Raw genomic sequence first — 15954 nt, forward strand, 5'->3', positions numbered from 1 at the left:
TCAAAGTAGTGCATGACTGAGTGGTAGAAGATAACAAATGAAGCATAATTTTAAATTTGTTTTTACATATAAAATTGTGAAAAGGGTGGTTTTTATTTACTCTGAGGAAATTGCTCTGTTCAGAAGAAATTAAAATTGTTTCTGTTTCTGTCACCCTGAACCCTTCATGCAAAGAAACCTGTTTGTGAATATAGTGGTGAACGCATCATGCTGTAGACATTAATTTAAGGAACTTTTGAGCTAAATGCAAGACAAACCTGGAAGAAAACCTGTTAGGGGCTGTAAAAGGCTTCAGACTGAGTTTTACCATAGAGCCAGACCTACGATGAAGCAGTTTAGATCAAAGAATATCCATGTGTTAAAAAGGTTCGAAGTCAGTCGAAAATATATAAAAAAAGGTTTGTTGAAACTCAACATCTAATCTGTCTGAGCTTGAGCTGTTTTGCAAAGAAAAACAGAACATTTCAGTCTCTAATTGTGTAAAGTTAGCAAAGATACCTGAACAGACTTGGAGATAAAGATACAAGACATACTCTTCAGATATTTCTTTTACTTCCACCTCACTGTTGTGTGACATAGAGTACACATAAAATAGTAATAGATGACAGACTCAATACTGCAACCAGCCCAACATCCAGATGAGATATATACGTTATCTGATTCTATCTGACCTAGCTACAGTATCTCGACATTAGAAGTAAAAACTTGTTCTTTGGGCGAAAAAGAAACTAATAATGTAGTAACTTTGTAGCCCTTGGAGAAGTCAAACACGTGGTTAAGAAAAGCACTAAACCTAAGTGCAAGCAAAGGCCAGAACACTTTTATGTTTTAATATGTTATGAGAGTATGGCCAGAACAATAAATGCTGCATCAAGAGGCTTGCAGCTGCCAGGATTTCTCCCCACAGAGAAACCAAACAAAGATGGTTTTGGCAGCCTGCACACACACTACCTGGAGGAGTAATAAGAGCTACACGACTGAGGTTGGCAGCCAGGAACTCAGGCACAGTTGTACTAGTCCAGTAATCAGATAAGGTTTGCACACCAGACAAACAAAAAACCCTCAAAGACTCAAGGCCCATTAACTGAAAGGTAAACCATCAGCCATATCTTTCAGTTCAGCAGCAGCCTCTGACACCACAAAGCTCACAGGCTATAGGGTTTCATGGATGCCAGTAATGAAGAGTCAAATCAAAACTAACTATATGTTTTGTTTTAGTTATTTAAAGTAGCTAAACATCACATTCATATCGTTTTTATTTTTTGTTCCTACTTGAATTTAAAAACCAGCCGCAGATAGTTACTATGCAAGTCCACTTATTCTGCAAATTTAAAGAGCCAGGAAAATAATTTATGTTATATTCATGTGAGCATAAACGAAAAGATGAGACTTGGAGAGAGACACAGACTTCTCTTGGCAAATTGTTAAACTCCCCCTGGTAGCTTAATTTCACTTGAACTTTGCATATAATTCCCACAGCGCTAAGTAGCTTCTCCATTGGTAAGATTCATTTGAAGCTCAGGTAAATGCTCGACTGCCAACCGCGCTCTAGTCTAGCCAAGCCTACAGAGTGCAAAAGTGCATTTCCATTTCCAGTAGGGACTAAAAGCATAAACATCTGAATTTTCAAACACCAAAAAAAAAATGTCTGTCAAAAGACAGCTTTTCTACAGTTAAGTGTTATAGACATCTGTTAGTATGTGAGCAAATAAGAGTCCAGGTGAGCTATGATGGCAGGGTTTGGAAGTTTCCCTCCTGATTCATGCCGCCCATCGTTAAAATGGTTTATAATCATACCCCCAGAACCAGAGTCAAATATACAGGCAACTGACACATGGCTATAAATACACCTGTACAAGCAGTCTCATGTCTTACAGTTTCGACCCACCAAAACATTTTCCCCCGGATGCGGAGTCAATATCAAACAGCAATTATCTCCGCAAGAAACGACAAGTTTCTCCAACCGCGTAGCAGGCAAAAGAAACGGGGTGGAAATCACAGGGATTTGGCTGTCTTATTGTCTGCGACTGAGAAAACAGCTGGTGTTGTAAGGATGGCTGCAATAATACAGAAAGCCTGGACAGATTGTAAATCTACCAAAAGATTTACCTTTTAGTAGAAAAAAAAATCACAATTTATCAACCAGGATTTTCCAGTTTTGTCATTTTAGAAACAGGGAAGAGAAATTGTTTTACAAAATGTTAAAAAAAAATAGTTAAAAAGATGGAAAAAAAAAACTAGAAAAAGGTGCAAAGATTATATAGACAAAACCAATCTAGTTTGATTATCGCTATCAGAACCCATTGTGATGTCATTGTTGGACATGAGATCAGCTAGACGCGATCCAAAGGATCTTGAGCTGCTTGAGGTCATTTCTAGACAGGTTTTAAGCTTTCTGCAAGAAAATGTGGCATGCTTAAATAATAAAATATACAGAGAAATATGAAATTTAGATAAACTGATGTTCCGAATATATCAAAAGATATGCCTTTTAGATTTGCAAGATTAAAGTTTAAACATAGAGGAGACTTGTTGCCAACGCGTGCTGTCAGAGAGAACAGATTGCTGTTCAGCATCTTCTTCTGCTGGGATAGTTTGGTGACAAAAAGGTGAAAATACAAGACAGATGTTTATGCAAATGTTGATAGCAGTGTAGTTATGTTGGACTGCAGCAGTAACAATAACTGAGAATGCAACATAAAGAATCTGGTATTGCTAAGTCTGTCAGTAGAGTTTGACACAAGGTAGGAATATTTAGAAATTACAAAGAAAGACTGCGGTTACCATGAGCTGCAGCTCACATGGATATAAATATACATATTGATGCAAATATAACAGAAGATATGGGCTAAAGATTACGTTTCTGAAGCTCGGTATAACCTATGTGGTTTATTCATATCTGCTTTTACAGCACCAGGACACATTTGAAAAACAACATTAAATATTTAAGTAAAAACTCTTTGGATTGGGAACAGTTTCTATTAGCATATATTTAAATATAGGTAGGTAATGGACTGAAACCCCAAAAATCTTAGATCAAAGCACCACAAAATTAGAGAAAATGTTATCTTATTGAAAGAGGGAAGATGTGGTAGTGTATTCTCTCTACTAGATTGTTTCTAACAAATATTTCCCTTTAAAACAAAGTAAAAAAAAAAAAAAAAAGATAAAACAGCATAGAAATATAAAAGAACTGTCAAGTTCAAAAACCCTGTGGTGAAAGTTTGCTGTTTGTGTGAAATGTTCCCAAATTTCTTACAGAATTTTAAAAAATATATTTTTGCTATCATATAAATATCAAGTTTAATAATAACACTTCTTCATCTTTAAGCAGAGAACCCTAAATTCAATTCAACAATGCAAGATATCAAACTGTTCAAAAATACTGTGGGAAGAGTCTGCTGAAACATGAAACATATACCAGCATGTTCATCTTTGACCCAGCATGTTGGTAATATTATTTTATTCTCTAGATAAGTTGGAATCCAGGAGATGAAATAATATATTTTTCTAGTTATGCAGAAAACACCCCCTCACCTCCATGTTACATTCCCTCAAAACTGATTATCAGAACAGCTCGCTTTAATTTACAGTGAAGGTAAAGTTACAAAACAAAGTCTCACCTTTGCTTCACTTTTGTTGCCCATTGCAGGTTTTATTAGAGGCTGGCAAGGACTCTGTATGTGAAGCTAGGAAAATTTACATTATTGACCTGCATCTAATTTCATAATGGTGCCTTAGTTTGCTTGCTGGAAATGAAAAAATCTTGTTGAAAGCATTTTTCTTAAATTGGTAGCTGGTATATATATTTTTTTTAATAAATATTGGCGCCAACAACCTCGCAAAGCTGCTGAAAAGCCTCCTGGGGACGTTGAGCATATAGACATCTTAGGCTTGGCCAGGTGCTTGGCTGGCCACAGAATCTTTCTGCACATGTAAGTGCTGCACTTGAATGCTATTCTAGAAGAGGGATGACAAAGAAGGATGTGATGCCCCCATTTGCTTTAGACTCATATGTGTACTTAGAGTCTAGAGGGCGGATTAGAACCTTGGCTGTAGCCAGAACAGCTGCACTAACAGCGGGAATGAATCTTTTGCTGCCTCTCTACTCTTTTAGACAGGAGATCAATTTTGTTCCACTTGCCTCAGAGCTGTTTACTTCAACATCAGTGCTCAAGCCTTTTTCATTATCAACTCCTTTGGGGAGACACGAGGAGTTGACATGATCTTATTTCTCCTCACTCTTCATGTTTCGACAACATTAATTCATTTTCCATATCAACCTCACCATGTTCGGGGCAGTGGGAGTTTTGGAACTGTCTTGGCTGACACTGACTGAGATGTGCAGCACGCCCTGGACAGCTTCGACAAGGTCAAAACTAACAACGAACTGAACTGAATATGATTGTGGTCAATTTACAATGTATTTGGATCGTCTTAGGAAAGTGAAACAGACATAAGCAAAGAAGGACGCAGTAATAATATAGTAAGTCTACAATGTATGGTCACAGACTCTATTTAGTTTTGAACTCTGGCTGAACAATGGTATTCACACGCTCTGGAGTTTGTCACAGTGCAAACACTATCTTCCATAAGTGCTTCAAATCAATTAATATCAATAATTAATGATGTTTATTATTTTTTGCTTTAAAATTTGAAATACTGGCAAACTGGTGGTGTGACCTTTCCTGTTTTATCCACATTGTCCTCTTGAGCTGTTGCACTTGAGAGGTCAACATGCCTTTGTCTTTTTATTTTTAAGTAGATGTGAGACACAGTGGCAAAACATCACGTTACTCAACAGGTGGTTGCTAGGTAACCAAAGAGTGAGCGAGCTAGTTAATGCCCCCCATCTTGCTTACCTAGATGTTTTTTTTTGTTTGTTTTTTTAATGCTGAACTGTTTCTAGAGGCAGTATACTGAATGGAAGTGCAAAATTATGCAAAAAAAAAAGATAGGAAAATTTTTAAATTGCTGTTTATCCAATCTGACTGAATTTCAGCTAAATTTCAAAGAAGACTTTGCAAAGGATTTGCTTTCAACATGATCAAAACCAGTAGAGACAGACGTAGAAAAAGAGGGTTCCACAACATACTGACTCAGAGGACCAAAACATCCATACACACCACACTTTTAGGATTTTTGTTTACAAAGGATTGAAGAAATGTTTGTATTTTTCCACTGTTCTCGTTGTAACATGGAAAAAAAGTTCAAGGAGTATGAATACTTTTGTAGGACTCTCTACACCACTCTTTAATAGTTTTAAATGCTTTGCCATTTTTCTGCACAGGTCATAACTGGTCATAACAGTAACCACAACACACATATACTCTGACTGACTCTGCAAATTTGGCCCGCCTTCTACAGCTTCAGAGAAATGCCTAAAGCACACCTTTGTGTTTATTTAACTGTTTAACTTATTTTCAAACATCACTGATTCTTCATTCTGGGAGGAAATGTGTCATCTTTAAACATGGGAGCTAAAAAGACACCCATGACTGACACTGTCACAGTTAAAGCCATCAGTAAAGACCATGAAATTGAAATTTAATAGTTTCAATGGAGAGGGACGCCATTTAAAAAAACACTTCATGCTGTAAGGAGTCATTTTCAGCAGCTGCAGTCAATACTCCAGAGTAGTACGGGTGAAAAGCTCCCAAGCTCAGTCTCTGGTTACACTCGAGGCTACAACAATTTGCTAACTTTTTTAAACACGTAGCATCCTCCATTTCAAAGCAGATTGGAAGGATAAAACAGAACGGAATTGACTAAATAAGAACCTCACTGTGAAAGTTTTTAAAGAAAGCTGCAGATTTTGACAAGTTTTATCAACATTATTGGAAAATTACAGATTTCAACAAAAGTGGAGTAAAATCGGAAAGTCTCGTAGTTAACATATAACTTACAGAAATCAGTTAGTCTTTACTGATAAGAAAGAAATAAAAAGCACTCCAAGCCATAGGGTCTTTAAAAAAGTTAGCAATCAAGTTTCTTCAGGAATCTTTAAGCTAATTTGAAGCAGCAGGATCCCAGAGAAAACATTACCCAGTCAGAGGAGGAAAATGAGAAAAGTTCAGCGTCGGGTCAGTGAATAAAGAAGTTAAGAAATTAAGGAAGAAGAGCTTCTAAAAAAAGAACTATTAATCTGTGCATCCCTTTACGTTTATTTCAATAGCTGTTCTTTTTATGCTCTTAGCATATTGATTGGATCCCTGCAGTGTTATGAGTCTGTAAATCTTCATTAAATACATGACTTGCATCTAAAATTTCCACACTAAATGTCTGCAAAGAGCAAATGTGTTTTCCAAACTTTGCTTACTGTGGGATTATAAACTGGCTTCTGATCTATTATATATTTTGGCAATAAAACACAGGTTGACAGGTTGTGTGGTTTTAATTGAGCATAAACTTTACAAGAATCAGGGTGTGCCGTGGTGGTGGAGGGGTTAGAGCGACCCACATTCAGAGGCAACGTGTCCTCGACGCGGCTGTCGCGGACCCGACGATGTTAACCCCATGTCTTCCTTCCACCTTTCCTGTCAGCCTACTTTGAAAAAAAAAAAAGGGACACTAGAGCCCACAAAAGACCCCTTGCGAGGCGATTAGAAAAAAAAAAAAATAACTTTACAAGAATCAGAACTAAAAGTTTATATTTAAACCCCCTTTCAAACACAGCTTTTTCATTTTGGCTTTGTTTAATGAATAATGACAGTCTGTTGTGTGGTTTTAAACTCTCTTAGGATTTTATGTAAATAATTCTGTTTTGTGTTTTTTGTTTTCTCTTGTTTTGTCTATGGTTTTAAGGTATAAATGGAAAAAATCCTCTCCATAAATTTATGGATGATATTTCTATTGTAGTAAGGACTAAAATATGAACTACTGTGGTAGATTTTACATAATCAGATGAACTTACTGTTTGGTCTTTTAAAAATGTAATAGCGATTATCAACTGGTAGCTCAATTCTACTGGTTTGCCATTGTACGTTCATGCAAATCCAATGTTGTCCATGAGCGTTCAAGCTTTAGAGCCAGAAGTCATATTTTTACTTTTAAAAGTAAACAATCAACACACATTTTTTTATAACCAAATATTGTTTAATCACTTCAATTATATGACTAAAAAAGTGATTTTTTTTAGGTAAATTTTGAATGATTTTTGCTAGTATGCTTAGCTTTTTGGCTTCATTGCGACCTGCCTACAATATATAGAGTCCTCACAGCAGCCGTACTTTCACAGATTGCCAGATTGATAGGGGAGTGAAGAGAGGCCGACAGGTGTTCGGAACAAAGGAAATCAGGAAGATATGGGAGCCAGCAGCCCAACAATGAGAGCCTGCAGATGTGAGATAAACACCAAGGAGGAAGACTGCACACCCAAACATTTTCTCTCACAGACATTGTCAGTGAAATACAAACAAACACAATATACAAAAACATAACGGCCACTGACATCAGCATGTTCTGAGTCCCTTGATAATTTTATGGGTGAGTTGAAAAACAATTTCAAAACCTTTCCTGAAGCCACTGTTTCTGCTGTAAGAATACATCCAAGTTCAGGCACTTCTACACTTTGTATAAAGAACACTTCTAGAAAAGAAGGGCAATTAGAACGAAAAAGCTGGGGTTTATTTTGATTCCTAAAACATTTCTAAAAATGTAAAAGGTAGAAAAAGAAAATTGCCAAAGAAATCACTGAACAATCACAGCCCTGTAATTTATTGGACTGATTGCATTTTAATGCACAGTTACAATCAGTGAAATGCTCTCTTACCATCATCCATATCTGGAATGATTATGACTCTGGCTGTGGGGAACTCTGAGCTGAGGCGTCCTCCCATGGGCATGCTGAGGGTGACATTGAAGCTTTCCTCATCTTCGTACAGGGAATCATCAATTATCACTATCCGACAGGATTTCTCTATCTCTCCCTTGTCAAAGCGCAGGATGCTGTGATGGTCCTCAGGCCTAGAGATGTAATCAGAGTAGGACAGCACAGTGGTGGGGACAGTGCCTGTGGCGGAAACTGAACGGGCAGAAAAGAGAATTACAGAATACAAATTTAATGAGCTGAAATTTGACACAATACAAAGCATGATCTGTTGTATAATTTGCCTTTTTTTCTAACAATATATTTAGCTCTTATTGACTTAGCAATCAAGTCTGCCGTGCATCTGGAAAAAACAACAATATTAGTAATTCAATACAAAATAGTTAATTTTCTGTAAAATGTTTATTGAAGCTTGTTGCTAATCTTAACTCTCCAGATCAGAATCTCATCCAACAAATCCAAACCAGCAGATTAATTAATTAACATCTAAATAGAATCATTATCGTCATTTATATACTTTACAACACTAATTACAGGATCTGCACTCATGGATGACCAGACCAACAATGTTTAGGCTGACCAGTTCTAACCTGCGACCAGCTGGGAAAAAAAAACTTTCTTTTTCCAATCAGTGAACCTGATCACTCTGATGGAAAGGAAGGAAATTGTTGCTGAGTGAAGAACGTATTTTCAACTTGGCAACTTTGTCGCTAGATTTAGCAAGTATTCAGTCCCCTCTGGCAATTCAGTGACTTTCTCTGTGACTTTTCACTTTTTATTAATGTTTAGTCATGCTGTGCTTGCTAATCAGCCTCATTGCTAAAATTAGTTATCGATCAGTCTGTCTTTTCTTCATAAAAATGCTTTATACTGACTCCTCTTAGAATGGTTAGAGAAAAAAAACCTTTGAATGCTGTTTTATATCTTTTTATGTTTGATATTTCAAAGAAAAATCTGCATTGGGTACAAATGATTGGAAAAGCGCTATATAAGTTCAGTCCATTTTACCATTTAACTCGTATCTGTCAAAGCTTTATAAAACTAAGTAAGAAGAAATCTGCAGTGTCTGTACCGGTTACGCAATACTAAAAAACATTAGGATTTATGAAAACCACATGCCAACAATAACTAAGACAGCATTAATGTTAACACACACAGGTAGGTGTTACCTTGCTGAGTGTAGCAAATAACCATAAGCTCTTGATTCACATCCCCACTTCTGAGTACAGGGATGAGCAGCTCACCAATGTCCTCCTCTATGTTGTACACAGCTGAGGGTATGAACACTGTTGATTCTGTATGTTGGAAAAAGTTAAATACTCACATTCAATCTGTTTGCACTGTAATACAAGAATGCAAACAGAACAACATAATTACCATATTTGCAAACAGATTTGGCACCTTTTTTTGGTCCACACACCATAAAAAAGAATTTGTGATGTTTGGACCTCTTAAATGTGGAAAATGTCTTGTGATTTTAAAAAAACAACAACATCTTTCTAGTTTGCTTTTTGCTACTCCAATTTGATTTAAGTGTTTTCTTGCAAGACATTTTTTGTTTCAATTTCTCTTCCTAAACTGAGAAATCACATTTTCTTTAATGAAAATTTTTTGAAAACTCTTTTTTTTTTGCTTCCTTCCCTGTGTTTTGTAGGTCATTCAAAACATTAATAATTTTGCAGCATTTCAGTCACAAAATCTTTTTAAGTGGCTTCAGCTTCAATTATCAGTTCCTCTGCAGGAAGGTCATTGTACTGCTCAGGTAGTAAATAATCCACATCTGTTGTCCTTTCTTAACCCAGTGCAAACAACACATAATATTCTAGCTTTTCTCCACAATACTTAGTTTTTCTGAATTTCAGCTAATGTAGTCGGTCTGGTCTGTAATAATTTATTCTCACTGGTTCTGCGTAGAGGTCCTGCGGCCTTTCTAAGCATATGCTCTCAGAAAAAAAAAATAGAATAAATATTTTTATGCCTTTGGAATTTATGTGACCTTGACAGGCCAAAATACTTTAAAACTTTGAAAACTATAAACAGTAGAATGCAATAACAATCGATGTAGCTGTAGGACGACAGAGGCTGCTCAGGGCATGAGGAAAAAAACAAAACCTTTTTACTTAAGAAAGGCAGCCGACTTTTTTTTTTCTTGATGGGCCTCCACCTACAAGTGTTTGCCTAAAAACAAGCTTTTCATAAACATGTTAATTATTATACAATGTCTACAACAAATTTCTGCTCAGTAAAGACCTATAGGATCAATATTTGCTCTTCTCTATTCCAGTTCTACAAGAGTAAACCTTTTGTTTCATCAGCTCCTTTTTATCTGTTCAAGCTCTGCTTCTTCCATATTATCATAATGAGCATTTCACATGAAGTTCATAACCAATCTCTCTAATAATGTTCCATGACATTTGAGGAAAGACAATACCTTCAAAGCCCATACTTGTCTAAAATTAGAACCTGTACCAGCCTTCATAATACGGTAGTGCTCAGTATTTTTACGTTGTCAGCCCTCTTTTATCTTCTGGATTAGCGCTGTATTTATAGAGCTCTGATGCCCTCAGGCAGATGAAAGATGAATTTCCATGATCAAATCCAAACATGAAGCTAGCTTTGATAAGGGTTGAGGGATTATTTTTTTTAAACCGAGCTCTCTATTATTTAAAAGACAAACAAACTATAAGAAAATTGCTGGTTTAGCCAGTTTTGTACAGTACCTATATGAACATACTGCTTGTCAGGCTTTTGTGTTTTGTTTAGTAGAGAAACAGCATGTGGTAATTCTGTTTTTTGTTGCCACTTCTTCAAAACCATAATTGACATCTTTGCTTGTCAAAAGTAAACTTCTAAGTGTGCTTCAAAACCATACAAGAGCTTAGTAGAAATCAAAGACAACCGTAGCAGTAGGTATGACTTTAAACCATGATGAGTTAAGCTGCAAACATATTTTTGAGTAAAATAGTAACTGACCATCATCTGGGTCCAGGATCTCCACTGTAGCAACCTCTGGGAATTCGAGAGCAGCCATCACCGGGTCGGACAGAACAATTTGGAAGGTTTCTGACACCTCATACTCGCTGTCTGACAGGATTCTGACTTTCCAGGTGGATGTGGTCTGGCCTGGGTTGAACTGCACCTGTTTCTGAGCCTTCCCACGGAAGTCTTTGTCCTTCACTGCAGTATTATCCTTTGTGCCGATGCCTTAAAGAAAGATGTGGATATTTTTTTGTTTATTATCATCTTCTACAATCTATGTATGTGAATTTTTAATCTTCACATTTCACCTTCAGAGACTCTGTGCTCTCTTGCCTACTTTATTGTGCCAACTGGATTTTATGATTTAGGTAAAGTTAACTCTTAGTTTAGATAAAGGATGCGTTTGTGAGCTATTAAACTGTTGTTGTGTTGTTTGGTCTATATGAAAGCCGTGTACAATTTTAATAGAGTATCCTGTATGAGAAAAAACAAAGGATCAAAAGGGTTCAGCTTTCTACTTTCATTTGACTTATTTAAGAAGCTGTTGTAAAGTTTTATCTGGGTGGATTCTCTGGTGTTTTATAACCTTGGAACTTTACTTTTTCTTTACCATTTTTCAAATTCTAATCTCTCTGCCTGATAAAACTCTGAAGTAGACCATCAACCAAGTCAAATTTTGATAACGTTTTGCTCTTTACTCTATTTTTTTCTTATAAAAGCAGCACACAACTTTTGATAAATAGTGGAATCCTTTTATTTGTTTGGTAGTAACAAGAAGATGTTAATTATTTGATATGCAACTCATTTTTTCCTCTGTTGTTCTTTTGTAAGACTGAGTTGATATTCGACGACCAATACGACCAGCTGAGTATGAAAAACAAAAAATTGATAAGGGGGATACATTTTACACCTGGATAATTTTTTAATCATCCTGGCCAGAACAAAATAAAAAATGTAGAAACCAGCCTGATCTCAGCAAAAATGGTCTTAGTCCGCCATGCAGTTTCTGACCTTTTATATGCCCACTGTTTGGCTGTATACTCGTAGTCACCATAGCGGTGACTCTGGCATGATTCCTGTTGGGTCAGAGCAGTGAGGCCAGTGAAATGTCACACAGCGCCTCCATTGTCTTTGCTAACTGACTACATAACATGCATCAGAGCTTTGGAAAAAAAGCATGACTGCACGCAGCAGCAACAACAAAAAAAAAACATGTAAAGACGTTAGGTAGCTGTGCATAAAAAATGTGAAACACTGCAGAAGAAAAGGAGATGAAAACTTCATTTTTTTTTACTGTGTAAATATAAACAATATAGTCAATAATTTTCAGGTTAACGATTGCAAAGTTAGCAATTCTTATAAACTACGGTTTCAGTATTTGATGAAAATGAAACTGGACTTTGATATGCAAGCGAAGATAGTGGGAAAATGCTGTTGCACGTCTATGCTGAGATAAAACAGTCACACTTAATGGGGCTTAAAAGATCTGCAGCCTTCAAAGAGCCATAAGAGGAGAAAATATAATTTGCCTGAATTCTATGCCCCACACGAGGCCTGCGTTGAATGGCCCTGATCACAGCAGTTTTCTAAGGATTCATGACAGGTGGGCTAACTGTAGCCTCCAAACTGGTGCAGCCCTCACTGTGTACACAGAGCAGCGAGGCAATAGCCCACCACTGGGGGCATTCTTTGATCAGAGGTTGGCATGGCAGGTCAAATTAAGCTATCCTAAGTTTTCATGAAAAGGTTTTTTATGAGAAACTTTCTCAGCGAGCAGTGAGAATGTCATGGCAGCACTTTGATTTTTTACATATAAAATCAAAGATCATTTTTGCTTTTGCAAGAGATGTTATGATATAGCAGACTTTATTGAACTACAAGATTTTCTCTAAAGTATTTCTGAAAAAACTAAGCATAGATGCTGAAAATGACCAGTTAAAATGTATTGATACAGAGGACACCCAATGTCTAGAGAACAAAGATGTACGCATTTTATGTTTTTAAGAAAATGGCCCAATAAAAGCTTTTGGCACCTTTAAAAGAAGAAGCAATAGAGTATGACTCAAACTAAAAGATTAACCTTTTAAATAATTCAAAAGCATCTGTGAGTCTACACGCACAGTAAAAATCAAACCAGAATGTTATTAACATTTACATTTTATGTTTTACTGGTCTAATGGTTACTGGGACCATTAGAAAATAAAATATAAAAGCGGCTGAAATTATCTCAACAGGTAAACCTTTAGCAAGAAGCCATTTTAATTACAATAAAAAATGGTACCAGTAGCAAGAATTTGAGACTTTGAACAAACAAGATTTAAAAAGTGTTTTGTTCTAGTAAATTCATGGTTTGAGTTCATCCTTTATAGTCACTAACTTAGGCCTTATGCATGTGAACACACAGCTATTATGGGATTGTCCGTTGCTATTGTCTGATTGAAACACAAACACTGGCCGGATGAGAGAGGTTAAAGGTCATAACCTGAGTGACCCTACTGAATTTCTGAGCAAGTCTTACTTTTGTCCCAAAATATATCAAAGGGTCTGCTTGTCTTTCAGTTTAATGGCTTGCCAAACAATATCTTCTTTGTGCACTTCTTTGTTAGAATCTTAAGTTATGGTTTTAAAATAAAATCTGAGGACCACAGTTTTCATTGCATTGAAACTGTGATTTCAATGATTTTGTGCTACCAAAAAAGGCAGGTTGAGGAAAGATCTACTTACTAACAAACGAAGTCTCTCCCAGGTAACCACGACGTTTCAGCACCACCTCTAGGAACTTGACCTCCTCGTCCACCACATAGTGTTCCTTTTCCAAGGAAATCCAAGCCCAATTTAGCCTGAACTGCTGGTTTCTAAGCCTGTTGCCTCCTGCACATAGAAATGAAAGAAGGTTATTTAGTTTACAAAGCTGCAAAAGAAAACATAGTCAGATAACCTAGCCAGGACTGAGTATTCAAAATATATTTTTTAAATGAACACGGTGGTTGTTTTTAGTCTGGGGCAAAAATTTAATATCCCTGATTAGAGTGATTTCATTGACATCTTAGGAAGTTGATTTTGAGTCTTAGCCAGGACTCAGTGGGAGGTATGCGGCGTGCAAAACCCTTATGTCAAAGGAACAAAGTTTGTGCAATCTAATTGCTTTATTTCTAATTAAGATGAAGGGTGTCTGTTTTCTGGCTGAACTGAGATGTTTTATTCTTCCCTTTTGAAGTTCTATTCAAAGACTATAAGCTCAAAACACCGAAGGGCAAAACTGCTACCATTTGACCATAAAGACTCAAAGCGCGGGCACAAAAACAGACATCAAACGTGCACGGATACACAAACCCCACCAGAAAACATTGGAACAAGCACACACAGTGACGCATAAAGAAACTGCATCAGACTTTGATATTTTAATTGCTATAGGAGTAGCTAACAGCGTAAATAATGGCAAAGGTTAATAAAAGTTAAAGCCTGCACAGTGAGACCTGCTGGCTTCTCCTATTAGGAAGGAGCCATGAGAGATTCAGATGAGTGATCCACTAAACAGCTAACAGTACGGAAAGTGGTGGGATAAAAGCAAAACTGCCAGGAGGGTTCAGGAACAATGCAGAAAGAATTCAGAGTGCTGCTGTTGTTTATGTTAGGCACAAGTGAAAGTCTCTGCACAGCACCACCCTTATTGTTATGGTCAGTAAATCTGTCACCTCCAGCCGACCACTTCGCTGCATTCATTTCCTTTTCTCTTTAAGCGCCGTAGAGCCATTACACTTTCACCATGGGTGTTGTATTATGTGTAAGGGAGGTTAAGATGTATGGGGTGTGTATGTGTGTGTCTTTGCATTTGCACCTTGTAAGGTCTTATAAGGCCCCCTTTAGGAAAATACTGTTTATGGGTAAGGGATTAGATTTAAGATTAAGGTGTGTATTTGGTTTAAATTAGGGTTAGGATTAAGAATGTACTGGTAGTGGTTCAGTTTAGGTTGAGGTTAGGTTATAGAAATGAAGGGAAAATGAATGGAAGTCAATGCAAAGTCCTGTTATGATGCGTGTGTGTGTACTTATTTATATTCGTCTTAGAACCACTTCTGGCATATTTATTAACATTCTGAAGACCAATGTGCCTTGTGGAGATCAAAGCCTGTTCCTAATCCTGCCAATATGAGGTGGGCCTTGTTTAGGCTCAGGGATTATAGTTAGCATTAACGTGTGAATTGAGTTTTGGTGAAGCTTAGGGATAAGAATATACTAGTAATAATTAGGATTAAGTAAAATGTCTGGGTTAGATATAAATGCAGTTACTAAATTGAATGGAAGTCAACACAAAGTCCTGACGTAGATAGAAATATAAACAAGTGTGTGTGCCTGAACAGGTATTAAAATCTCCCCAGCATCTGTGTAACAGTGTATATGATCACAAGAAAGCAATGACTCTCTTGACTTTTAAGGTTTTTGCAACACACATTGAGACACAAATTTTAAATTAAATAAAATACAAAAAAAAGCAAGATTTCCTGTTTCACCTTTAATGTCTTGGTTGAAAAAGGCACATGCAGAAGGAGCTGTATTCAATTACAGTAGCTGGTAAAACAGTCATTGCATGAGTCATGCCTTCCTAAGGTCTACTACAGAGCAGGATTTTTCCTTCCTGTGTGTTCCACATCATTCTTCTGAAGACAGGTGACCTTTGTATGACAGGACCTCAGTGCACCACTTGGATTAAGGCCAGCAGTGTGGCACTGGTGCCAGTGGTAAACACTGCATGTGTGATCCCTAAGCTTTTGAGCCTGTCCTTCACCAAGGCAACAAAAACGTAAGTCTTGGCCATCTGTCTGGTATCTTGGCCATGATTTTAAACTTACAACATTTTTAAAGAAAAACTATTTAAGTTGTTGTCAGATGCATATGCTGAGAATGTCCCAAAGCAACGATAAACTATTTTGTTTATGGCAAAGAATTTTATGCTTCAAAAAAGTACTCGTATGACAGCAAGGACATAATTTGTTCTTGAAACTGAGGTTCAAAGAGGTATGTTCTTGTTTTAAAACAAAAACAATCCACAGTTTTCTGACCAAACACAATGTGCTGTATAAAAACAGGATATTGGTGTCAATATTAGCTGCTTAAACTGGATGTCACTTTAAGAACAGTCTTTTAAA

General features: G+C 36.8%; 1 protein-coding gene across 1 annotated transcript in view; it reads right to left on the minus strand.

Moving 5' to 3' along the window:
* The window catches only part of LOC102226984 (FRAS1-related extracellular matrix protein 2-like), a 60452-nt gene that overhangs the window by 18476 nt on the left and 26022 nt on the right, over nt 1–15954 (minus strand). The window contains exons 3-6 of the mRNA XM_005796870.2: nt 13532–13678; nt 10802–11032; nt 8998–9123; nt 7772–8023 (exon numbers count right to left, since the gene is read on the minus strand). Coding sequence (XP_005796927.1) covers nt 7772–8023; nt 8998–9123; nt 10802–11032; nt 13532–13678 — 756 coding nt within the window. The remainder of the gene's footprint in view (nt 1–7771; nt 8024–8997; nt 9124–10801; nt 11033–13531; nt 13679–15954) is intronic.

The sequence above is a fragment of the Xiphophorus maculatus genome, chromosome 18, assembly GCF_002775205.1.
Source record: "Xiphophorus maculatus strain JP 163 A chromosome 18, X_maculatus-5.0-male, whole genome shotgun sequence".
Lineage (NCBI taxonomy): Eukaryota > Metazoa > Chordata > Actinopteri > Cyprinodontiformes > Poeciliidae > Xiphophorus > Xiphophorus maculatus.